The 27,533-nt window shown below is 35.1% G+C and overlaps 1 protein-coding gene across 1 annotated transcript in view; it reads right to left on the reverse strand.

The window, feature by feature from the left end:
• Positions 1-1,217: 1,217 nt before the first annotated feature.
• Positions 1,218-27,533, reverse strand: part of SHOC1 (shortage in chiasmata 1) — a 48,417-nt gene continuing 22,101 nt past the window's right edge. The window contains exons 14-29 of the mRNA XM_026797108.2: positions 26,771-26,896; positions 25,183-25,359; positions 22,659-22,766; positions 20,892-21,079; positions 16,008-16,080; positions 14,509-14,578; positions 13,721-13,905; positions 13,138-13,243; positions 11,410-11,521; positions 10,347-10,468; positions 9,312-9,405; positions 8,124-8,255; positions 5,981-6,130; positions 4,795-4,963; positions 4,018-4,575; positions 1,218-1,610 (exon numbers count right to left, since the gene is read on the reverse strand). Of these exons, the coding sequence (XP_026652909.1) occupies positions 1,501-1,610; positions 4,018-4,575; positions 4,795-4,963; positions 5,981-6,130; positions 8,124-8,255; positions 9,312-9,405; positions 10,347-10,468; positions 11,410-11,521; positions 13,138-13,243; positions 13,721-13,905; positions 14,509-14,578; positions 16,008-16,080; positions 20,892-21,079; positions 22,659-22,766; positions 25,183-25,359; positions 26,771-26,896 (2,480 nt within the window). The 3' untranslated portion in view covers positions 1,218-1,500. The remainder of the gene's footprint in view (positions 1,611-4,017; positions 4,576-4,794; positions 4,964-5,980; positions 6,131-8,123; positions 8,256-9,311; positions 9,406-10,346; positions 10,469-11,409; positions 11,522-13,137; positions 13,244-13,720; positions 13,906-14,508; positions 14,579-16,007; positions 16,081-20,891; positions 21,080-22,658; positions 22,767-25,182; positions 25,360-26,770; positions 26,897-27,533) is intronic.

Consider the following 27,533-nt stretch of genomic DNA (forward strand, 5'->3'; position numbering starts at 1 on the left):
ATTCCTGTTTTTTTGGGAGGTACTTCTGAACAACATAAACCATGATGCAAAGAAGGAAAATGGGTTAGGTCAGGTGACCACAAAAATGGACCATGGATAGTAAGCAAATTGCAACTTATATTTCAGTCTTTCTCGTATTCTAGGAAACAGTGGCTTTTTGCAATTTTAGTAGAAATCTTTTTATGTTACCACCTGTGAAAGGTATTTTCTCAAATCCTGCAAACTATGAATGTACAAATAATTCAGGAATATTACTGTGAACTAACATTGCAGTTAGTGCAGACATAGCTTATAAGAATTCAGTCAAAAAGCAGCACTCTGTTTTCTCTGACAGACCAAATCTTTCTTCCCTAAGTGCTAGCTTCATTTACGGAAATAGCGAATATGTGCTTAATGAAGGCTTTATGTCAAGTAAGTATTTAAGTGCAAACATAAACCTTAAACTTGGTTGGTTTTCTTTTATTACCTCACCCCCTCATCACCACCCCCCCCATTTCTGTTACTGCATCAAACTTAAGAAGATTGGTGAGTTTGAAACTTGAATCATCTCAGCTGAACACCACTGAACAGAGAAGGACATTCTGGAGCTGGCTGGCATGCTGGTGCAAACCATTTATGCATTCCTGTGGCAGACTGAAGTTACTGTCTACCATTGCTCCCACACATATTTCCAGTTTTGTTGCCAGATCTTCTGATGGAAAGTGAGGGTTTGGGTACTATTCTATCATGTTCTTTAGATTACAACTGAGATAGATTTTTTTTTTGAAAATTCAATCTTTCACTCCTTGTAGTTGTACCCTATATCTGGATCTGCCTCCCAGATACCTTTCATGCCCCCACTTGCCAATGCCCTGCAGAAGGCTGGAAAGCATGGATGCCAACAAATGGCCTCCAGCAGGTTATGCAAAGGGTGAGGGTCACAGCTTAGTCCCCTGAATTAAATCTATGAGAATGCTAAATTTCAACACAGTCTTATTAGCATGTTGTCCATAAAAAAAAGAGCTTTTTCCTAGACTGATTTTGATTAAAAGGAGGTCAGGAACTTATTGTTCCTGAAGGACCTGTCAGAAGAACAGAAGTGGAACAGAGCCCAAGGGACAGCTGCAAAAAGTCACAGCTGTAATTGCAAGAAATCTCTAAGACTCTGAGAAGCCTTGAGATGCCTTGAGATTCTGGCAGATCTAGCCCATTGGAACTCAGGCAGCAAACACAGGTGCCTCACCCAGAGTGACCCTCGTGTTTCTATTTCTTTTTCCTTTTTTTTTTTTTTTTAATATAAAGAGTGATAAAGTAGCTGTACATCACCCATGACAACAGAGAAGCCATAATTATCCAGCTTCAAGAAACTAGTTTGTTTAGCAACATTTTAAAAACATACAGAAGAATCCTGAGCTAGTAAGTATTTCCAAATCCTAATTACTTTCTAAAAACTAATAACAATAATTCATTTAATTCCCTTTAAAGAACGGAAAAAGAAAGAAGTATGTAATATGCAAATCTTCATTTTGCTGAAAAGAATTTAAGACGTGTTTGTCCATCTCTTCTTCCAGGGACTCTTTCATATGTCAATTTCCTTTTTTTGAACTCCTGCAGTTCTGGAAATCCTGAATCTGTAAATGAAGTGGAAAAAAGAAAAACCATGATAGTACAGCATATATGCAGACTTAACTGTGTGCTTCTCAGAAGCAGAAGCAGACTTTGGCTTTAACTAGTGTACTCCCTAAGAAAAGTATCAGCTGTCATAAAATAAAATGTGTACAGATTAATATTTGCTACTTCTTACTTCTACTGGCCTGTTTTATGCATATCGTCCTGCAATAGGAATATGGGACCTCATACAAAAATAAATAAATCAACCTATACTTAGCCACAATTCAAAAATATTTGTTTATTTCTGTTTCATTAATACTACACCTAAATTATTCTATAATTATTGAAATTTAGTTCTTTTTAACCAGACAATCATGTTTCTAAGTTGTTTTAAAAAGCTGCTTACATTCTTAAGATTCAAGTGCTTTTACAATAATGCATATGAGAAATTGCTTATTCAAAACAAGTTACTCTAAGGAAATGAGGAAATTATATTTAGCCTTTTTAAAAAGTATAGTCAGAAAACTATACTAAACTATATCGGCTAAAACCGACCTAAGGATTTGATCTGTTCCAGTGGAAATACTGGCTTGGCGTGGCGTCATGAATTATCTGTGGTTTAATGAGAGTTTTATCTGACATCAGAAGAAATCCTTGGGGTTTGTTCTCAGTGTGTCTTTCTAACTTGACTCTCTACATATTTCTTAAATTTTTGCTCTCAGAGGCTTTTATTGTATTAAGGTGAAGTTATGTTTTTTTTGATAGGTTGATTGGGTTTTTTGGTTTGATTGGTTTTTAAATTTTTTTTGGGGGGGGACAGTGGGTTTGCATTAGCATGCAAGACTATTTAGTATACTTATTTTTCCCCTGGTTAGTGAATTATAAAGTAGAACAAGGCTGTTCTTTCAAAATCTAAACCAAAAATCACTTTTCCTTGTTTTGTTTTGATTCACATTCAAGCATACTTTTGTCCTACTAGGCAAGAATAATAGAGAAAGCTTATCATTTGGAGATGACAGAATTTTCAGAACACTGTAAAATTTGTACCAGGAGAATCTGCCCTGATTTCTACTGAAGTATATTGTAAAATTTTATGCTCTCAGTGCCAGTTACAGGTTACTGGAACATTTGTTTTCTACTCAGCAATACTGCAGGTCAGAATTTCAATTGCAGAGAAGCAAAAGGTCTGTTCAGAGTTTCTGTATGAACATTTAAATTTACACAGGCTGAAAATTAAGAGAAGTTTACTATGTCAAATTAACTTTTCTCTCTTTATCTCCATAATTAGCCTAAGCAGTCAGTGAAAGAGTGATTTAAATTAGTTACTTAGGTTTTCATGAATGAGTGTGATCTGATTAGTGAAAGCATTTTAATGCTGTGTTGACCTTGTACCACCAAGAGATTTAATGACAGCTGCTAATAGACAAATCATAAATTAAGTAATCTGTAGTAGGTGTTAGGCACTTTTTAAAACAAACTTAATCTTGGATTTTTTTTTTTTAAATGTGGCATCTTACTAGCAGGGAAATAGAAGAATTAAAAAAAAATACTACAATAAATGATCCAGCAATATGTTGTCTGACAGGGACTGTCTTAGTTGCAAGACTCCATGGATACATATTATGGTTTATTAAAAAATGTTTCAAGCTTACTATATTTGACGGAGTAAACCAGGGATAAGAAAAGTACAAAAAAAGAGAAGCCTAATATTTTGTATAAGGACTGAACATACTTTCAGGGTAAACAAAGTTTTGAAGTACACATCATACCATCTTTTGAAAATATAAGCTTTGGAATGATTTCAAGTGGGGAGTTTAACCCTGGAGATACTAGCTAAAAATATTCCAAGAATAAGGAAGTTTATGAAACAAAAGATTTTCAGAGTGCCATTTTTACTCCATTAGTGCCAACAGCAAAATATAGCCATTGGTAGAATCTGAATTTCACTCTCAGGATTTGCTGAATCTCCTTTTGGTCCTATGGCGAAAATACAATTTTTTGTCTAAATCTATGTTTACAAAATAATATTTCCCATAACATTAAAATTAATTCTGGCATGTTCATTATCTATATTTTAGGCACTGTCAGAAAGAGAAAAGAAGCTGAATCTTATACTACTGAAGAGCTATGCTTTTCAATATTCACCAGGGAAAAATAATGGCAGTAACACTATTCTAGTTCATTTGGTTTGGCTTTTTTTTTTTAATACCCCAAGACATCTTTATGCTCAAAACAAAACATGTAAGAAACCTTTTATCACAGAAGAGATACATATGCAAGTACATATTAGCAAAGGGAACATACAACGTTGTTGGGCTGAATTTGATTAAAGAACTATTTAAATAAAAGATAAAGTACAGTCTTACAACTTTGCAGTTGAGTAACAAAAAGAATTTCAGCAAAATCTTCAACTTACTTTGGACCTACCTGTTTTAATTTTTTCCTTTGTCCATAAGAATGGAGGCCTTTTTTTCCTCTTTCCTTTAGGTGTTTCACCTATTTGACTAAAATTCAGATTTTGAAGCTCATTCGTATCATCAAAGAAATCAGATAGAAAACCATCGTGAGCAAATGAATTATGTGGGCCTGTGGATGAAGAATCATTCCACAGGGACTGGTCGATCTGAATTTCTGGGCTTTTAAATGTTGTGTCTCTAAATTCATCTAGAAAACTCTTCGAGCTCTCCTGAGGTGCACAGTCACTGAAAGCTGCAAAGAAATCCTGTTTTTCAGAGTCTTTGGAAGAATGATCAGAGCTATTATGCATTCTGAAAGGCTGTCTTTGAACATGGAGAGAATTTTTAACTTCTGGATGAGCAAAATCTTCATTGTCCTTTGATACAGCAAAGAAATTCAGCTTTCTCCTTGTAATTACATCTGACGAGCACGCTTTCTTTTGCATACAACTTGGAAGATCAGACTTTAAAAAACCCTTATGATAATTCAGTGGAGGATTTAGGGCTTCAGCATTCATACGAGATGGTCCTGGTAGAGAACAATTTGAACCACTTTATATGGAGAATGAAAGATTAGCTTATTTTCTACATTTTACAGAAAACTAAGATGTAATTGAGAATTGTGATTGCCATCTGTCTCATCAGAATAACTGACCTTACCATGATTAGAAAATAAAGATTCTAATACATTCAAATTTTTCACTTGGTTTCAAAGGAGACACATTTTACTAGTAATTCAAGATATTACCTGTGCTGTTTTGTGCCTTATCAAGCAGCTCTAAAATCTGACAATTTTGTTTATTATCAAGATACAATGTGTTGACTTTATTCTGGTTTTCTGGGTGTGATGCACCTTTCACTGTTTTTTCTAGAGCAGCAGCATTTAGGCTGTATGAAGATATCATGTCACTGAAATGCTGAAATGATGAAGAAAGTATTTGTTAGGAATGTTGATGATACATCACTACTTGGTCTACATTTCCAAGTACAAAAAGTTAAATCAGTTGTTAGGATTCTGAGATGTATAAATTTTTGTTTACTGGAACCAAAAAAAGGACTCACCAAAGCAGGAGAGGCATGTACAGTACACAATGTACCTGTCTTACATCTATAAACAGATTAAGTAATAGTCTCTGTCTCGAAACACAGGAGAAGCAATATCTTAATAATACAATTTATTCTCCTTCATTACTCCAAGACTGCAGGAAGCAGTCTGCAATTGGCACCTATCATGCATCACAGAGGAATTTACTGAGCTTTTTCTGCCAATAAAGATGGCTTTACACATTTACAGTTAAAACAATAGTATGCAAAATTTCACATCCAGGGCACAAATACCTGTTCACTTGCTCCTTCACCTTAATGGAATACTTCACCTTAAATGAATCGTTTCCTCAGCCATTTTCTTGAATGATAAAATATGTGTATTTTTCATTGAATTAGATGACTATATTCAGTATACAATTTTCCCAGACTTGACCCAAAAGTAGGAACAGTACGAGCACACAATTCTTCATCTCTACAGCTGTGTTAAACACTTAGTGCTATGAGGGAGGGAGGCAGGCAGGAAGGAAGGAAGGAAGGAAGGACGGAAGCCCTGGAAATACTTAATTGGAAAACATCTTTTACATTAGAAATACACAATACTCAATATTGTGAAGCTTGAGGAGGAAGTTGATCTAATGAGTATTTTTCCAGTTAAGGAAATGCTCTCATTATTTTCCCACAAACAAAACGGTGACTTGACAAAATCTGCTGAGAATCAGCAGACTCAACATTTGGGATATGAATGATATGCTAAAACCTGTAATTAATTTTTAAATGACACCAGCAAATGCACATTTAGCATAAGATTAAAAAAAAAACCAACAAAACAACCACATATTACAACAGAGCAAAAAAATGATATAGTACATAAAATAATTTTCACCAACCTTTAAAACTTTTTTTGGAGCCTGTGGCAGTAGTTCCTGGAGTTGATCAAAGCTTGCAAGAAATAATCTGTTCAGTGATAATCCCTTCTTTAACATAAACTGGGCAACCAAAGGATTAATACATGGAAAAGTAAGCAGGCATTTCTCTGGCTGGAAATGGAAATTATTTTGTTAGACTGAGATCTGACAAATTTTTTATCCTTTTTTTTTCCTGTTCTTCAAAGTCACATCTTATTGAATAAGTCCTAGAGTATATAATAGAAAGACAGCTTTCAAACAGTGCACTTTTATAGTCCAATAAAAACTAATGTTTTTTAGTATCATTTCTGAAAAAGAATAAGTTCTGCATAACCATATGACAAAAAGCAAGTCTAAAGATGTTTATTTTCTAAACCTTAAAACCTGTGAATAACTTAAACTGGATTTTAAAATGCATGGCCAGATTTACTAATGCTCCACTTTAAAGTGAATTACCTAGATCAACATAAACCGACAAAACTGGTTCTGTTTTACAAAAGTTGTATTTGCTAATGTCAATGAAACAGGTGGCAAAAGCAGGAGTTGTCAAGGGGAGGATGAATGTCACAAACAGGGCAGCATGTTGAGAGTAGCTTGTTTTCAGTGTCAGCTTCCTGTTCCTGACTTTCATAAAACACTGCCAAGATCAAATATGTTTAACAGACACAATACATTGACTCCTCTACCATTCTTTACCAGTATCCTTAATCTCTAAACTGGAAAACTTACAATCAAATACCCTGCTCTTGAAAGGCCATGCCAATACTTGCTTTATAATGCCTCTGAATTTTGCAAAGCTGAAAACAATCTCAGCTTTACAAGAGTTCAAAGCTGTCACATAAAATGAACAAATCTATACATTTAATTTGAGAAACTTACTAGACAAGTTAAAGGATATAATATATTTGATGGGGATTGATGGGCCTGTTCCAGCATTTACTGGAATATTGTGGGATCTCAGCACCTCAGGACTGAGGTGCCGAGCCACCGAGACCACCCTTGGGGGGCTCGGGAGTCCTGGAATGTTGCCAGAAGTGTCTGGTGGCTGGACTTTGATCCTACACAGGAGACGACACCTGTATGAGGATAGGAGGATTTCACCGGGGTGAATGGTGAAGGGATTAGTTAATTAGAGGGTGAGACACAGGGTTTAGGATTTCTGTACAGGGGGGTTTAGAGAAGTAAGATGGAGGAATTGGGGCGTGTCCTGTCCTTCTTCTTCTTCTTCTTCTCCTCCATCTTCTGTGGTGATGGTGGCACTTTGGGATTGGTCATTACTAAAAGCGCACCGGGCAATAAGAGTGAAAAGTATTGGGGAAAAATGATAAATATTGTACACGTAACTTTGGGTATAAAGATAGGTGACTGCCTGGAGGGCAGGACAGTGTGCTCATGGCTGGCTGCTGAGCAGACCTCTGTCGGGCCGAAAGAAAATCTTTTAGATAAACAATTAATAAACATAAAGACCGAAAGAAGAACTGAAGCCTCTTCTCGTCCTTTGATACGCGGGCTGCCCCAAGGCTACTCTGGGCCTTTCCAGGCCCTTCAAACAGCTGAAAACCGGACAGAATATGAGTTAAGTAACTGCAGTAGTTAAACAAGATTTTTCCATCTGTTACTGACACAAGTCAGCAAGCAATGCCACTGACTTAAGTAATGGATCAACACTGCTGAATTTGGCTTCCTGCCCAAGTGAGCCACTGTATGTTTTTCTTTTACAATTTGGGTAGTTTTTTAAACCTACTGCCTAGAACTATAGAACTGTACAAATTGGCAAGTAGATGTGGTGGATAAACCTCCCTACAGGTTAATTGTGAAGGCCCAGGGTAAGTCCAAGTTGCATCTAATTGTACTGACAAAGATGATGAAAATATTACACACACACACACACACACACACACAGACAGACAGACACACACACACATATATATGTATGTATATATACATGTCTTTGCATATATACTAGAAATATGCTTGTATATACATCTGCATATATATAGATACACAAATATAATAATGCTTATTTTAGTAATATATTTTAAGAGAACTACAACAAAAAACCCTAAATCTTTATGAATCTTAGAAACAGGAAGAAAACTGTCAGTTCGTAGGAAGATGAGCAAACCTCAGATGGTAAGATAGAAAGCCAGGATTTGTCCAGCCACTCATGAGGGCTGATATTAGATGCTATCAAAACGTTGTCAGCAATCTGACGAATTACCAGTGCTGTCTCTTCAATCCCTGGCGTAAGAACTACCTAAAGGTGATACATAATACTCTTGGTTAAAACTTACTCTAAGCAGTGTACTAATTTGCCCCAGACATTGACATGTCAACTAAAGGTCACCCTGAACACAAGAGTCAGTACTGCTGAGTAATTAAACCTGATCAAATCTGATCCATGCTTATCATGCAGAAAAACTCCAACCTTTGACCTGGCTGCAAATCACACTCCTTATTTATGAAGATCCTATGTAGGTGAAATTAACTTATTTATCCTAAAGGTCTTTAATATGTGATCAAGTTTCTGGTCATAACATGAGCTCTTAATAAAACATGCAATTGTGAGATGCCTACTACAGTTTAAGATGATGTGTAACACTTTGAAGCTATAATTTCCATAAAAGCTACACTGGTGAGTACATGAAATGAAAAAGCTTTGTCCTCTATTCATCCTCATAACTTTCATTTAATCAGGTAAGTTTTATACAAACTTTAATATGCAAATAATAATGACTTCATAAAGATCTGCACTCAATATTGGCTGCAAATAAATGGAAAAACATGCCTAAAAAGATATCACTTCGTTCTAAAATATAAGTTACCCACAATTTGGTAAGCTGAATGAAACTTATGCCCCATTTTTTTAATGCTGATTATTCTGGATACTAAAACAGATTTTCTAGATTTGCTGATTTTTAAAGAAAGAAGTTAACCTATCTTGTCACATTAAAAAAGCGCACTAGCTGACAGCAAATAATTTATTTTTTTCTTCTGTCACATCAGCAACAAAATATTGATCTGAAAATTCAAATTAAGACATAAGCAAGATTAATGTATATTCTAATAATTTATTAAAGGTATGATTCCATTTTATGACTCCTAGTTATGAAAATATTTCATCTGCTATTTGATTCTGATTCAACTTGTATTGCAGTCAACACAGTCTTTTCACTGACTTTAGCAGCACTGAATTACAATCTTCTCCTATTTAAGTAATTTTGAGCTATTTTATGTTTTTGATGTAGAAGGCATACTTGATTGAGCTTTTTAGAAATAGCATATCATGAAGATTAATACAGAAAAAAGTTACCTTCACTTCAAAGTCTTCTGACTTCTGTGTAAGTTCAATTACAGTGGCATAAATTAAGACAAGATTAAGCAGAGTATTTCCCTTGAGACTGTACCTGGAAAACAGTTTCACTGGATCATTAATATTTAATATGCACATGTAATAATCTCAAACCATTTGTTCCATGTCTTCATAAATATCTGTTTCATTTTCTGGAATTCAGAATACTGATACAGTTGGAGCATTAATATCTGTGGAAAGAAAACTAGAATATATTCTACGGACTGACTGCTGAAGGACTGTAAGGAAAGAAAACAGAAAACAGTAGTCTACAGAAGAGCAAGTCTGGTCTGAAGCAAAAGGTATGGATCAATGTCAGTCGCTGGAGACACTGGAGGAAAAACAGAGAAGAAATTACTTGCTTACAGAAAAAAATCTCAAAAGAGGTAATAAATTAATGTTTATGAACTATGTCAATAGAAGTTGTGCTTCCACTGCAAAAGGAGAACTACTGATGCACTGGAAGAACACTTAAAGAATATTTCAAGCAATATACAATGCAAATTATATACAATGGTGTTAACACAGTAATTCATAACCATGCATTTGTATGGGTTCATTTACTTCAAACAGATGTAAGAATAATTCCAGTATTTCATGTCTTTGCAGTTGTGAAATTTCCGGACTTGTTGATTTCAAATATACCTCATGTTAATATTGGCTGCCTCAAACTCTGTTATTTTATAACGACCATTTCTTTATCATTGGTGTAAGATTGAAAATAGTCTCACAAATAAAAAATTTTCTGAGCTTTTGGTGTTCTCCAGTGATCATTATTACTTTTACAATTCCACTAAGTTTTTCAGTAGGAGCATGACAACATTTTAACTAAGTGAAAAATCCAAAGCACACTAGAAATATGAGCTTACAATATTTGTATTGTTCTAAGAGAAATGTATTCCTACAGAGAAGTTCAAAGATAAATGAATATCAACTTGTTTTAATAAGCAGTTTTCTTTAGTGACAAGTTTGTTACAAAAGAATTTAGTAACTTACTCTAAACTCAGTCTTTCTTTGGAATAGAAAATAATCCAACAGCACATATATTGGAGTGATAATGCCATCAGCCTTGATATTACAGTGTCACAGAAGTCCTCATAATTTAGTTCTTCGACACTCTACCATGGAATTTAAATAAAGAGTAAAAACTAAATAAATACATTACCATGGCTGCCCCAAGCTTTTAATAAGAATAAATATAATATGCAGAAACTAGATCAAACATAAATACAGCTAAATAATGTAAGCATTAAGGACACATATGAGAATTGGGAGAACTAGTTTGTATTCCCAACTTTTATTTTCTTTGAACTTCAAAAGGCTGATTCAAGCTTTATGCCTTTTCTTCCTTCCTTCCTCTAAAAAGAAACAGTGATAATCCCTTTTTAGGCTGTTCTCAATATTTTTTGGGAACTTTAATAATGCAAAATATTGTTATAAACTTATGAAGTACTTACTTGGCCTATACAAGTCATATCATACCTACACGAACTATATAAAGTACATCACTAATTGCACCAGCTAGTAAGAATGTCTTTGCTGTACTTGTAATACTAATTGATTATTTTATTATGTATCTATCTTTCAGAAGCAGTTCTTCTACCTGTAATCTGTCTTGTTGCATACCAGAATATAAGTAGTATGCTATTGCTTAAACTATTATTTTTTATTAAAACTAGTACAAATTATTCTATAGATTAATTCAGATAACCATCTGAAATGGAAGGAATTAATATGCACACTAGTAAGAGAATAGAACCACAAATACATTTAATTGGTAGCTACAAAATTTTACATAACCCTCTTTTGAAGTATGCATTCTTTAGCTACTTTTTGTAAAATCAAATCACAGGTCAAATGTTACTTCAATGAAGAAACTGAGAACATTTCAAACTAGTCAAACTGGCACAGACTTTTAGGGTTAATGATTTGTGATGTGAAACAATGCATGAATTAAATAAGATTATGGGGAAGAAAAGATGTGTTAGAAGTCTGAAGATATGACCTAGAAGTGACTGAACACATAACAGAATTTGGACACAGTAGTTTAATTTTGTACCTGCAGAAAGATAGCAGTGCATTCATCTACTGTCAGCACAACATATTGATCTGCACTTCCAAAGAGCCTTAAGGAGTAACTGCTGCTTCTTTCAACAAAGGTAATGCTGTACCTGAAAAAGTAAAATTATTTCATTAAAACTCTGACAAGTAAAATAATACTATTTTCTAAAAGGAAATGGATAACAGACACCCCTTAATACAGTTTTTTAATTATATAGTCTTGATCTTTCTCAAATGCTCAGTTCACTTTAAGATATGTTCACATTTGAATGAAACATATCAATGTAGCAGTAATTAAATTATATTGCTAACTGTATTGAGTATGATCTTGACATCCAGGCTTTGAGTTTACAAAAAATATAGTGGTTACATAGGAACTAAGACACTTAGAAACTTTTTCTGACTTTACATACTGCATTTCTTTTCCTCCTTACATGATTGGGCAGCATAAAGCAAAGGAAACTGCCTGATTGCCATTGGTATGATCCTAAAATTTCTGACTGACTTAAAACTGCCAAGAGTAAAGGTTCCTGTTGTGTTTTACTAGGAAAACACGTTTTTCTTTTACGCAAGAAACCTAAACCTGAATCTGTCAGTATGTCCTCTAGAAACTTGTATGGACAATGTATTCAGATATTTTAAAAAAGTAAATTTTCCCCTTTCCTGAAATCTTACAGCTCTTTGCTCACCTATTTAACTCCCTCACCAGTGCTAAAAGAAGCTAGTGAAAAAGTAATAAAACATCATTCCCTATGGCCAAGCTGAACAGAGAACCTGAACAAGTCAGAGTAAAAGCATATCAGATTATGTGTTCATATTTTAAATGTCAGACATATATTTTTTCTCCCTACTGAACTGTAATAAGAAACAGACCAAAAATGGCTCCACAGCTGACTCAAGGATATACCCAGGATTAACACTGGCATGTCTGTCCCACAATATGATGAAATCAACTATCTGTATCTCTGTCACTATGTTTGAGCTGCTCTGCTCCCTATTTCTTTGTTTCAGTGTTTCTTTGTTTCTTTCATTCTTTCTTTTCTTTTTTTTTACTTTCCCCTCATGAGATATAAGGTAGCTTTACCAAGTTTTTATTACTGTGAAAGCAAAGTTCAAGAAAATTATGTCAAAGAAATAATAAAGAAGCCCAATGATTTACAACCCGAGCAGTATTCATACAGGTTACAGAGTACTAAAAATTAGGCGAATAGTGGATTTGAATTTTATGAATAAATTAGCTTTTGTTTTAAACTTAGCCTCTCCTAAACACTGTGATGCACCAGAAAATAAGATGTTTTACTATTGCTCAGTTTGAGTATTCAGCATAGCTTCAGTGGATAAAAACAACAAAAACAACAAGCAATTTTTATGAAGAATTAAATACAAAGTCTTCCAAGGACCAAGAAGCACGAAAGAAAAGTTTGTGAACATCATGATTTTCAGAGAAAAGTAGACAATTAAAAAAGTTGTTCTGATTTAAAAATACCAGCTACAATTTAAAGATTTGTACAATTCCATTCTGGTTGGCATGTGTGTGAATCTCTAGTACTAAGTTATCAACTTCAACAGAAAAAACGATATTCTTGTCTCTTAAAGAGCTAATAGTGTAATTGCAGAAACGTATGTGATAGCCAAGTAGACGACTAGTACATGATAGAGTAGAACAAAATACATGTGCTGAAAATCTGAAGATAAATAGCCCTCAGAAGCCCTTCTTTTCACTCACTTGGATTCAAAAAGCTGAAGAATATCTGGCATATTAAGAAGACCTTCAGTTGTCAGAAATACATATGGAATCTGTACTTCCAGAAGAAAGGAACCACCATGATTCCCTGAAACATTTTGTATAAGTAAGATAATAGTTTAATAAGCAAAAAACTATAGATACATCAAATGGACATTCAAAAATGCATCTTTTATTAATCTCCAATAAAATACTTCCACTCCATCCTTTTTCCCCCCAAAATGAAACTTCCTTGAATCTTTTTGAAATTATGCTTAAATTCAGATTTTTTTTTTAGAATGAGGAAGGGTGGATACAGCTTGCAGAAGCTGTAAACAACTTATGAACTTGGCACAAGCCTCTTATAAACCCACATGTACTCCTACATCCTGGCCAAAACCAGGCTTACACTCAAAAAAAACCACCTTCTTGTGGCATAGATAACCTAGCTCTGTTTGTTGAGCTTTAGCCCTCATAATGTTTTACTCATTCTCTTCCACAGGCATAAGAATATAGCATTTTATGGAACAGAAAATGTTTTCATATGTCAGTCCAACTGTTTATTACAATTCTGGAGAACACTTACTCATTTGTCTTGTTTCAGGGAAGGTCGTTTTAAAAGTCATGTAAGTAACATTCAGATTTTTGCACAGATTTTTCCAGCCAGAATTTTCAGAATAATCATACTCCATTACTAGTGAGAAGTGTGTCCAAGGGAAGTCAGCTCGAATTTGCTGATTATGTACAATAATGCAGGAATATCTACTAAGACTTAAAAAACCCCAACAAAATATGAGTAAAAATAAATGCAGGTAGAAATACACTCAACAAAATAAACAAGAACAAAATAAACTCAGTTTTACTTTGACAATTCTAACTGCTTAAAGTCTATTTACAAAAATATATTTACCATTCCTGGCTAAGGGTCCAACTCCTTTAAAAGTTAATTTAAAAATCAAAAGCTGTACTCTTCCTCCAACAATTATCTGCCTAAAATGTCATATATTTCAGAATGTCATAATTTGTAATTTCTTCTGTTATGCCCTTTCACCATCTTTTTCTATAACAAGCAAACATCATGTTTCTCTACATATTTCTCTTTTTCTAAACAGGCAAAACAACATATAATGAACACGCAATTGTTTGTTCCTAAAGTTCCTCTAGGCCTCACTAAGCATTTTTCTTAGAGTGGACAAAATTATCAACTATAAAAATGAAGCTATAGGTGAAAACTACAGCTATCAAACTAATACTACCATGAAAACTTTACTCCAGACTGGAAAGACTCATGAAAAGGAACTAAAGTAACTGAAGTTTCACTGACCTTAGTCTAGACTAAAGAATTTGTTCTCATGAATAAAGAATTTAACTTACTTGCTTATGATCTCTTTACAACTTAAAGGGCTTCCTTTTTTCTCAGAATTCAAATCCACAGCTTTCAAACCTGTTAAAAAATTAAAATTAAACAGTTGACGAAATAAATAAACCTCTGTGATTATGAATCAACACACAACAGTAAGTAGCAAATGTGGAAAACCACAGGTTATTAAAATTTTAAGTCTTACATAGTCTATCTTCCTGAAGTCCTCTACAATTTCTGCATGTATTGTTGGATGTAATGATTTAGAAACTTCCTTCTCAGAAACCAAGGAAAAAGTAATGCAAACAAGTTTAATGTCTCAGAAACTCACAACCCTATTACCTTAAAATGAAAAATTAAAGGGTAATACAAAAGGAACCGCATTTGCCCCTTTATAAATTAAATTCCTTTACACTTTTTGTACATTTGAAATTTTAACTGGAAAATGTATCTAAGAAGGAATGTTGGTTCTACACAAGTGCCTTTTTTCAAAAGCGTAGTTGGATTGACCTGTGTTTGCAAACAAGTCTTAAGATCTTAAAACAAATAAAGCTCTTTTCATTAAATATTATTATTAGTTATAGCGTTGTGAACATGCCTCCTCCCTTTCAAAACATTCTAAAAGACAGACTTTCTTCTTTTAAGAGCACAGGGAATCTAACTTTATTTTTAAAGGCAAAAGAACAGCACAATACACAACACTTGATAAGGTTCAAGCAAATAGGATTTAGGAAAATGAATTTTAAAAAAGCAATTTAAAAGGACCCAGTGACTTATCCTAAACATAACTATAGGCTCAAATTATAATTTTCCTAAAATGTGTTTGTTTTACCATCTGAATTTGCAGTGTTGAAAAAGCTTGTACTTGTGAAATCACTCACAGGTAACATGTTGAAATTATGAAAATGTTGCTTGTATCAGTAGGGAGGTGGGATATTGGAAACAGTATATTTTTACCTTGAGCTTTATAGATTGATACAGCTTATGCTGACATATCTAACATATTAGCAAACAAGATCAGCAACATATAGCTAAAGGAAAATTTAATTTGTACCTGAATACTCATTCAAGGCTTTATGCTGGGGAGCTTAGTTAAGACTTCTAAAATCTAACTGCTCTGAACATGCTTGCAAGGAAGAAAGCTTGTGACTAATGATCAGCTAAAAACAATGAGACAATGTCATCAAGATAACAGATACAAATATAATTAGACAATGGGCTGTCCACAGCTCCTGCATGTTCTGTTAAAAAAAAATCTTTGACTCGGCAGATAAATTATCACTCTCTTGAAATAGAAGACATTAGACCAGAACTCTTAAATGGGAGAATACAAAATTAAAAGATAAAAGGCTGATGGAAGAATAATGAAATATTAAACACTGAAAAAAATATGTAGAAAGGGTCCTGATGGGAAGGGAGAAAAACCTGCACCAAGCATCTACACAGGAATGCAGTGATCTACAGAATAACAGCCACTTTTTATTTCAAAAATACACATAAAATAATAATTCACCTTCTATCCTAGATAATGGATGAATGAAGGCATCTTTTTCTCTTTCAGAGTCCATCCTTGTAATGATTAGTACCTGTATGAAGACAATTGAAAGAAACTCAAGTAAGGTAAGTTTTTTTTTCTTTCAGCCTGCATACATCTTTCCTTCTCCTCTGCACAGAAAAGACAAGACTGAATAAACAGATGGCAAACCCAGAAACTTTAGAGTCTTCCACAATGAAAATCAAAGAATATTTCCAGTTGGAAGGGACCCATAAGGATAGAGTCCAAAATCCTGCTTCTCACAGGACTACCTAAAACCAAATATATGACTATATCCAAGAGCTTCTTGAACTTAGATAGGCTTAGTGCTTTAACCATTTATACAGAAGTTGTTCCAGGGAAGACCACACTCTGAGGGAGGAATATTTTGCCTAATGTGCCTGAATTTCCTCTGACACCACTTCATTCCAGTTGCTTGTGTCCTATTACTGGTCACTCGAGAGAGGAGATATGCACCTTCCCCTCCGCTGTTTTGCTTGAGAAGGAGTAGGCTGTGATGCGGTCACCACACAAGGAACAAAAAAAGTCACCTCAGCTGCCCCTCCTCTTGCCCTTGAGGCCTTCTACCATCTTGGTTCCTCTCCTCTGGACAGACAAAACAGACAAGTTTGATATCCTCCTTATATTGTGGCACCCAGAACTGCCCCCAGCGCCCGAGGTGAGGCTGCCCCAGTGCAGAGCAGGGCAGGACAATCTCCTCTGTTTCTGGGCTGTGATGCTGTGCCTGATGTCCTCCAGGACATGGGGGCCCTCCTGGCTGCCAGGGCACTGCTGACTCAACTTGCCATTGACCCAGACTTTTAGTCTTTTCCCACTGTGCTCCAGTCTCTTTCCCAATTTGTATGTATAACATGACTGCCTGTCGCAGACATCTTTTCATTAAAATCCTTTCATTAGCATTTTTCCTGCTGAAGCTGAGAAGTTTCAGCAACAAAATGTAAACTGCTATGGTTTATCTGCTGCTGTGGAATGCAACAGGTGGATCCGTGATTGGTCTCCCGTGGATGTTTGGATTTACTCACCACTCATGGCAGAGCTGTTCTCGCTTTCTGCTGGGACACAGATCTTTGTTATTTCATTCCTTTTCTATTCTTAGCTTAGCTAGATTCTGAGAACTTTCCTTCTATTCTTTTTAGTATAGTTATAATGTAATATCTATCATAAAATAATAAATCAAGCCTTCTGATCATAGAGTCAACATTCTCGTCTCTCTCTCATCCTGAAAACCCCTGTGACCACGGTCACAATTGCCCCATCCCAGGTGGAAAATGTGGCACTTAGTCTCCATATATTTCATAGAGTTGGTGAGTACTCAGCTGTCTAGTTTAACTTTTCTGTAAGGCCTTTCTACCCTCAAGAGAGTCCACTTAGTCCATCTCCTCCTAATTTAGTATCATCAGTAAAATCACTTAATGTACTTTTAATTCCTATGTCCAGACAACTTATAAGAACATTTAAGAACACTGTCTCTAAAACTGAGTCCTGGGGAATGTCACTGGCCATGAGCCTGATGTAATTCCATTCACTGCAATTCTTTGAGCTCAACCCATCTGTCCACTGCTCACCCAACCCAGTATTATGGACTTGCCTAGCTCTGTGATGAACAATTCATCTAGGATACTGTGAGAGACATTTGCTGAAGTTAAAAACTACACTCACTGGCTTCCCTTGGTCAACTAGATGGGTCACCTTGTCATAAGTGGGAAAAGAAAGGAAATTTAGTTGGTTAAGTGGCACTTTTCTCTTGTGACCCTGTGCTGGTGATGGCCAATGACTGCATTGTTTCTCAAGCATTTTTCAGTAACTCCCAGAATAAACTTTTCTATGATTTTAACAGGCACTGAAGTGGGACAGACAAGTCTGTAATTACCAGAGACTTCCTTCTTTCTCTTCTTGAAAACTGAAACAACATTTAGCATCTTTCAATAAGCTGGGATCTCTCCAGACTCCCAAGACACTTGAAAAATAATGGAAAGAGTTCCCATAATGACATTTTTGAGCTACTTCAGTACCATGGGATGAACCTCACTGCTCTATCTGTGCACATCTAGATGGAGCAGCAAGTCTCAAATAAGCTCAGGAGTCGCTGGGAGTTCAACATTATCCTTAGTCACAGTCTTCTAACACTGGGCTCTGGGGATTGAAGACAGAGGCAAAAGAAGGCACTGAATGTCTCTGCTTTGTCTACGTCCCAATTTTGAGGTGACCAACTGTGTTGAGAGTTGATGACGTTGCCTCTGTTCTTATTTTGCTCTTGACTTATTTAAAAAGCCCTTTTTGTCATTCTTCACAGTGTTGGCCAGCTTGAACTTCAACTGAGCTTTGGCCATATAAATTTTCTCCCTACAGGAGTGGACAGTCCCCTTTAAAGTCACCAACTCATAAGTGACATCCCAAGACCATACACATTCCTTTTCTACCTAAATTCTAGAAAATCCCTTCTCAGGCAGGCCAGGCTTCCGCCTTGCTTGCTTGGCTTTTGATTTGACTTGCTCCTGAATTCAAAAAGAATGCTAGTTATAGACACTATCTAAAGATATTATACCCCATTATGACTATTGTACTAGACAGATCTGTCACATTAGAAAAATCATCCTCATGGAGACAGAACTTAATCTGAAGATACTAGAATTCAGCCTGCAAGGTACTTATGTAACTGGATGTACTGCTGAACTGGTTAGAAAGATCTTCCAATATGCAGATGGAGTCACAAAAGTGTTTCTGCCAGAGATCTGGAACTCATTGAATATTGCTGAACACAAAAATGTTGAAAAGAATTAGAATCTACCAAACTGACACAGTCTTAAAAAGAATCCCCATCAGAGAAGGTGTTTACCTTGTCCATCATTTTAACTGATACAAACTAAACACATGCTACCCTAAGTCTATAAAGAAGAATATGAACCTAAATACATCACCATACTTTCCAACAGGATGCTCTCTGAACTTTTTTGCCATTGCACAGATACTTTTCATGTTGTACACAAGATACAGATTTTAAAGAAGGCACATAACATTGTGTGACTCTTAAGATTTACAGTCATAAGGTAATGGTAAGTGTAAATATCAAAAGCATGTTAGATCTTGTCAGAAAAGGACTTCTGGTCAGAGAGACAGAGGCAGATTTCAATTTCCATAAGCAGATGCACAGAAGAGCCACTCAACAATCCACTGGCATCTTTATAAGCAGTTTTGGACAACTGCATTTAAAAATGTAGACCTGCTTTTCCACACACAATTCAACAGCAGACTAATCATATGTTCCTGTGAGCCAGATGAAATTTTTAGTCATTTTCTATCTAATCATAAGTACAAAAGATAATGAAACAAAGAGCAAATTTTTTTTTTCTAAACCAGCAGTAACTTCTTCTTTACAGAGGAAATGTCCCATTACAATCCTGCATCAATAACAACTTTGGCTAATAAAAGGATAATGAAACTATCCTATATCACACCATATTAATGGAAATGTGATGTGATATGATAGAACAGTAAATAGTTCGTGGAATACAACTTTTACTTTATTTGAACTGGAATACTCCTTCTACCTAGTCTGGCTCATTATAACCTGTCTCTAAATGCTGGGAAACGGGAAAAAATTAGTAATTGTGAATAAAATCATATTTGGCATTATATTGCATGCATATCACTGTATGACTAAGTCAAGCAAACAAATCAAAACTCAGGAGTTATAGCTAAAAAATTTAAAAAATCATGTTTAGTGGAGTTCAGAAGAAAAGCCAAATTGCCACTGAGCTGACTTCAAAATGACATCAAGTTCTCATACACCTCCTACTACAACATAATCCTAGTATCACAAAGCAAAATGTGCTGCTCTTAAGATGACAAAAAGGATGCAAAATCATCTTAGTGTGTCTGTTGAAGGACAGACAACAAGATAATCAGCACCATTTTATTTTTGTTGCTTCATTTTAATTTTAAATTCAAAAAGGGTGTATTATAAGTTGTTATATTGTTCTTCTCAGCAAAACTTAATCAAAAGATATTCAGAGCTCCAAGTGCAACTCTTAAACACAAGAAGAATAAATCCTCAGGAAGTGAAGTATGGAAATAAGCTAAAATGAACTTAAAGATCTTTTTTGGCTGCATTTAGGATCATAAATTCTATTCCAAACAGTTAGAACCCTTTAAACACTATGCATTTCATCCTGTTTCTTAATGTGATTAGTTTTCTGTAAAGAAATAATAAATATTCTGCAAAGGAAGGTGGTATTTGGCATTGTGTCATAATTCCCAAAATATTCACACGTCCAGGAGAGAGAATCTTTGGGTAATTTGAATATCCTCCAAAACTCTCTCTTCCATGCCAAAGCTTTCACTCACAGATATTTCCTTCTTGTATCATTCAAATGCCAGGAGCTTGGCCAGATACACTAGTTAAGGAGAGGTTATCGTATGTGTGCTCCACATCATGCCATGAAAGCACACAACCATGACTTGCACTACGACTCTGTCTATGCCAGATGAATGAGGCTTTCAACAAAAGACTATATTATAATTTTCAGTAACTGATGTAACTGATACAATAAACAATAAACTTATCAGGAAAACAAAACCACCTGCAACAAGATAAAGCGCTGGCAATGCTAAAACTCTTTTGCATGTTATTTCAGGCATGGAACAAAAGGAGATTTGATCAAACAAAAACTTGTACTGCTGTGACAGAGTTCTAAAAAGTTATTTAGCCTTATTTAATAGATACCATGAGGTAATTATTAGACTTATTTTCATAAATGAACCTTTGTTCAAACACCATCTTGCAATTAGTCATGTAATCTGGAACAATTTTGTTTGTTAAGAGAAATTGGTTACTTTGTTAACCTTAACACTGTGTTTCTCTCCACAACTTTTCATCCAATTTAACATTTCACACTGAAGTGCTGTTATTTTGGGATGAGTTTCATGCTTTTTCTGGCTACTGTACTGTACAATCTTCAGCTGCCTCCAGATATTATTCAAACAGGATTCTAAAATGTTTTTGTAGATATCCTTTGCCTTGGACAAATAACCTGTTAATAAAGCAACAAAAGAAGTAAATGGAGTGACAAAAGGTAATTGTCAAGCATTGTGTTCAATCTGCATATCAATTTAAAATCTATGTGAAGGTATCTTGCACAAAAACAGATGAAATGTTAATGGCTCCACAGCATGGAAGGAAAATATGACCACCGGTACATAAATGATGTTTATAAAACTGCTGTACTTTATGTAGTATCTGCTATGTAACTCCAGACAGAATTATATAAGATTGCATCCTAAAGCTGCAGATGCGAGCAGTAACACTGCTATACTTAACTAATCTGTATTGTTTACACTGAGTAACAACAGTATTTCTATCACTGTTGTCTAAAGCTTGTTTGTCCTGTGTGTTTACCACTCTCCATATTATCACAACTACTCTCAACTCTGAATAGTGCCTTCTGTGTATAAATGGTGAACGATGCTGGGGTTATCTGAAAAGGCATAAAGAAAAAATACATCCAATATAACTACACGATGAATCACACAGCACAACAACATAACAGTGAAGACTACAAGGCCTACTTAGTATCTCACTCAATTTTCTAATTTTTTTACTTGTACAATTTCCTATGTGAGCTGTTCCTCAGGTTTGGAAACACAGGTGCTTTTGCAACTCTGAAATATCATCTAGGAGTGCTTCTGCTACATAAAGGGTAGAGGAAGAACTGCTCATTTTTCTTCCTCCCATCCCACTATATTGTTTATAGTAATGATGGAAAAGAATTGTACTTAGGCTTCTACTTATATATTCATTCTGTATTCTTCTTCCTACTCTTTTATTGCTAGAAATATTTAAGAAAATACAAAGTATTTCCTCCTACAGTTCAGTTTATGGCAGATGTTTTACATTTTTCATCAATATTAAGGAAACACCTTCCATCAAGGGATAGTTCAGACTGAAGGTAGATGCTGTGAAGCAACTTTATCTCCTATAAAGACAGAAGGAGTCTGACTTTCCTAGGGCATTCATAAACACTCACTTCAACATCTTGTAGACCTATCATGACAGAGATATTTGAAAATTCAAAGCACACCTATAGGAATTTGACAAGCTCAGCATTATCATTTCAGGCATTAAACTGGGTTACAATGGATTGCCATATTCCAAATTTGAATAAGACCAAAAAAGCTCAAAAAAAAGCTTCTATATAAGTCCAGTGTTGGAAGATCAAAACTCTTTCCTTCTGACACATTAAATAACATTTAAGATTTTGCTTAAAATGCTCTCAGATTTGAGTAGCTCACTTCCATGGAGCCTAACTATTTTATGTGGAATGTGTCCCACATTCACAAAAGATAGATGGTAAATAGAAAAGGACTTGACTTTTGCATATTCCTCAGTTTCCACATAGAGATTCCAATGAAAATTTGTCATTCTGAGATACAAGACATATTATATATGTGAAAGCTGTTAACAAATGGAATAACAAACAGCACTCTAGTAGTCATGAACTGAGCATATGCCCTGATGGTAAAGAGTCAGAGCTAAAAACATGAGGGATTGTCTGCAGAATGAACACAAAGCTTTGGGTTTCTGGGTATCATTATTCAGGACTGAAAACATACCTAGAGCTGTATCCCAGCCACATGTTAGTAGCAGATCTCGAACTGTCACCAGCACGTGCACCAGAGCAGCATGTCTGAACAGCAGGATCTCCTTCTCGTCTACTTTACCTTTACAAATAGAAGACAGAGGTGTGGTCTACAAAAGATGGCAGAACTCACATTTTATATGTATATATATGTAGTCAGCTTAAAAGATCCTGGTATTTTCATTAAACACACTTGAATATAGATAACCTTCAAAGCTTAACCTTCAGATCTGGTGGTTTTGCCAAATAGCTTAAGATGTAGCATAACATTTCCCAGGTCATGCGATCCAGGGCAAGTGGCACACAGGTCAGTGTTTTGGAAAGGTGTGTACAGATAGATGGTGCTTGCTGGAGGAGGAGGTAACAGGTCCCCTGGGCATGTCATTAAAACTACATTGCTTTACTGATTTTAGTGTGGCAATTCTTTGCACTTAATTAACATCTCATTACGAGAATCTTCACCCTCAAAAAGGTAAATCTGAATGACACTTGCTCCTTCTTAACCCCAAACACTTCAAACAAATTTATGGGCTTCCTATTCTGTATTGTGTGTTCATTTTGAATATATATTATAGGACTTGACTGAAGAGGCAGGAATTTCTAGTCTGAAGGCAGAAGGTATTTTTGAAAATTGCACACAGTTAATTGTGCAGTTCATCATTATAAACCAGAAATTTTTGAAAACACAACTACAGAGTAAGTGTGCTTCATAACAAAACACATACTTCAAATTGCTTAAAAAGGTTGAGGAAGATAATCAATGAATAAATTACTACAGCTGAAGGTGCATTCTAGGAGAAAAATAGTAGCTACTTCTGTGTACTGGGATTAACATAACTTTTAATTCAAAAATACAAGCAACACACTTGGGAAGGAAAAATCAACTTAAGGACACAGCATACAGAAGGACTTAGCTGGAAACTGCATGAAAGATATCGCAACTATTCTGCATCAAAAGATGGAAACTTAATGTCCAGCTCTGTTAGTGAAGGACTATATCCAACTCCTTACACCAATCAGTGAGGAATACAGGTCATTTAGAAACAACAGAACACAGTAAGAAACCATTTTATGATGAAAGACTGGAGCACTTGGTGATATTTGATGCATAAAAGACCAGCAGGGGAATAGTAATCTGCTAACAGATCACTACCATCCCAGTAAGTGATTGTTTTCTATGTCCACCCAGGGATTAAGGAACAAATACATCAGCATAGTCTGGAGGAAAGTGGAATAAGACTGGATATTGTGAAACTATTTAAAACCAGGAAGGAAATAAAAGAAGTACATTACTAGGGAGATTTTTGTATCTCGTACAGAGACAGAGAAATATTCATTAGGAATGAATTGGATATTTTCTCTCTTGTTTCTGTGAATCTTCCAGCAAGAAAGTTCTTACTTTCTGCTGCTTTAGCTGGGGAAAAATGCAATTTCTATAGCATGTACACTGTGTTTGAGAGGATGTAAGTTTTCTTAGATTAATCTTGAATTGAAATGCAGACATATTCTTTTCCTTGATTCAGAGAAGCAGTAGTAATTCTCTGTACACTTTTCTCACTAATGTTTTCCTTTCTGTGATTCACTGATACAGATATAGATACCATGTTTATCTCTCTTGTTTGTGAAGATGATGTTTGCTATTTTGTAAACTCCTTCACATTAAAAGAACACTGCTGCTGCTAATTTTAATATGATAATTCCATAAATCATCAGTCTGTCATTCTGTAGGGCCAACTACAGTTTCTTTTTGCTTTCCTTCTCATTTGTGGTTTCATGGTTGTTAATGTTTTCTTTGAGAAAAATACATTCAACACAGAAAATAATGAAATTGAGACATCAAGAGTTTATTGCATAATTTGTGACATAATATGGAAACTTGGCATGTAGTAGACTGCCTACTATGTTATCCTTACAACTAGTTCTCAACTATGAGCTGTACAACTCAAGAAATAGCACAAAATACCAAGTAACTTCCTAATGTTCCTCAGATCAGTCTCTATTTTGTTATGAAGTTTTCCTGACTCTCTTTACAGTCAAAAATCTTTGTAAGGAGTCACTAACTTTGATGACTTTCCTTCTAAGTTTTCTGTTTTTATAGGGCTTTCACATGCTGCATATGAGAGAAATGAAGTCAGAAGGAAACCAAAGTATAATAGATTTTTTTTCTCCTGATTTCTAACACAGACAGTGTTTGGCATTATGCAGGTGTAAAAAAAAAAAAAGAACATTGTTTGCTATATTTTTGCCATATATTTCTGAAGCACATGTAAAATATTTTAAATTTAAATCCAATTAGAATAATTCTGTATTGCAATATTGAAGTTAATAAATGTAATGTTGAACAATGAGACATTTTTGAAATAAAAGAGGAAATCAGTTGTAACTCTATAAGATAAACTGTTAAAAGATTTACCATTAATTTATAAAACATCTTGACCTTGTCTCACCAATTAAGTCTGAATTAGTTTCAAAGAAGAACAGATGTTTTAAAGACATACCTTGTTTAAAATTATCATATATCACTTTCTCTTGTTGTTTCAAGAAAAACCTTGTATGATCAATTTTAACACTGTCAAAGCTCCAAGTAACAGAAGCAAGTACACCCAGGTGTGTCAAATCTTTTAGTACAGGAATAGCTGCTTCTTCCAAGAGGCAGTATGCCTGGCATTGGCTTTCTGGATAACACAATGAACAAAACATAATAATGAAGTCTGGTTTCACATACCACTACTGGACATGAATATTAAAAAGACCGAGGTAAACATTAACAACTTTATCTTGTTCAGGCAAGCTGCAACATTAATGGAAAGAAGTTAACTTGCCACAGGCTCTCCTGAGTGTATCAATCAGCTCATCCTCACAGCAGGTAACCACATTGCATTTGATAACATGATGAAACTCCATGAGGAGAAGCTAGAATTTTTTACTCCTGTGACCCACACTAAGATTGTTCTACTATTCAGTTGTTCTACAGCAGCCTGTTTCTACATCACAGTAATTTTTGAAATGCTGATTTTTGTTTCGACTGCAGAAATGCTTTAATTTCCCTCTCCTGTTGCATTAAAGGAATTTTGCTTCAAAATTAAAAAAAAAAAAAATTCAAAAATAAGCTTAAAGCTGTGATTCCCATCTCAGAAGTGAACAGACGAAAAGACCATTCTACTCTTTCACTGGCACTGTGAAAGAAAATTCTATTAAGCACATGGCTCAAATGAATGCATTTCTCAGAAAACCAAACTAATCTCTGCTAGGCCTACAACTTCCTAGGGCTGGTTATGTATATAGCTTGGATAAATATTTTCTAGGTTCTCCTCTACCATTTCTACTACATGAAAAAAGCGTTGTCAGTTATGTTCTTTGATACAATGCCTCATACAACAACCAGAGTTCAAGGGGTAAGGCCCAGTCATATCTGAGATAAATCCCTTGTTGATTTCTACTGTGGTAAAGACCTTTCCTATCAAAATGACTACTGATCTCTTCCATCCCCATTTCCCATTTACTTAGACAAAAATGTGCAAAATAATAAATGGAAAGTACTAAATGGTATTAAGAGATTTCATGTCTGCTAATTTTGACCAGACATTACTCTAAGTCTCAGTTACTTTTTTTTCCATGCATACAATTGGCTTTAGTCTTAAGATGGAGCTCCATAGCCTGTTCTCATCTCTGTGCCAAATAAATATCTGTCTACTTGTAATACTTCCAGCCACAAAGAGAAGAGACTAAGTCTAATAATTTCTGTATTTGTCTGAGCACTACTATTTTATATAAAATTCTACTACAAAACTACATAGAATCATAGAATAAGTAAGATCATTGAGCTCAACTGCTAACCGAGCATCACCATGTTCACCACTAACCCAAGTCCTCAAGTGCCACATACTCAGTTTTTTTGAACACTGCCAGGGCTGGTGGGTCTACCACTACCTCGGGAAGCCAGTTCCAATGCCTGATTACCTTTCCAATGACAAAGTTTCCCCAATTTCCAATCTAAACCTCATCTGGTGCAGCTTGATGCCATTTCCTCTGTCCTGTCACTTATTACCTGGGAGAAGGTAAAACAGTTCTAAAAACAGTGTATACCTGATGGCTGAATATTGATAGTGATACTGTCTTTATTCTCTTGGGTGTTTTCCTCCGTTTTTACAGTCTCACAAAAAGAATTGTCCTCTTTGAGAATATTGATATGCTGATCTTCAGGCTGTACCCCTAAATAATGAAACCACAAGTGAATATTTAGCTAACCACAAAACCAGCTCAATAAATAAGAAAACTGCTCTATAAATTACTCTACATGAAAAAAAAAATTCAAATGAAGTTGTTTTTGGGAAACACACATTTTCTCTTTATGAATTCTTTATTGTTTTCCTGGACTTATACAGTACAAAAATCCACAAGATGCAAAAACAGGTTAGGCCCTCTCAGCCTTCACAGCCCAAGAAGTTAAGCATTATCAGATTGCTCTTCCTAAGAGCAGAAATACAGACCTGGGAAAGTCAAGGAGCTGGTACTACTGGTCTATAATATAGTTCCATAGGAAACCTCATCTACCTTTATATGGAGAAAAAATGCATGACAGAAAATATGCTGCTGACCATAAGGAGCTCCAAGTATGAAAAGCACACCAGTGAGTGTGAGTAGAAAAGTTTAGATACTTTAAGCCACGGGGAAAGAACACAGAAGTTGCAAATAGAAAAAAAAAAAGATAAAAAGAATTGCATATTGAAAATAATTTTTCTCCTTTCATCTAGCTATCTTTTGCAACTAGTTAATATTTCTAAGTAGCCTTCCTTCTTCTTGATACATACAAACACATGAGCTTCAACTTCTGGCCACAAAGCCTCTT

This window comes from Zonotrichia albicollis, chromosome Z (assembly GCF_047830755.1).
Source record: "Zonotrichia albicollis isolate bZonAlb1 chromosome Z, bZonAlb1.hap1, whole genome shotgun sequence".
In the NCBI taxonomy this organism is placed as follows: Eukaryota; Metazoa; Chordata; class Aves; order Passeriformes; family Passerellidae; genus Zonotrichia; species Zonotrichia albicollis.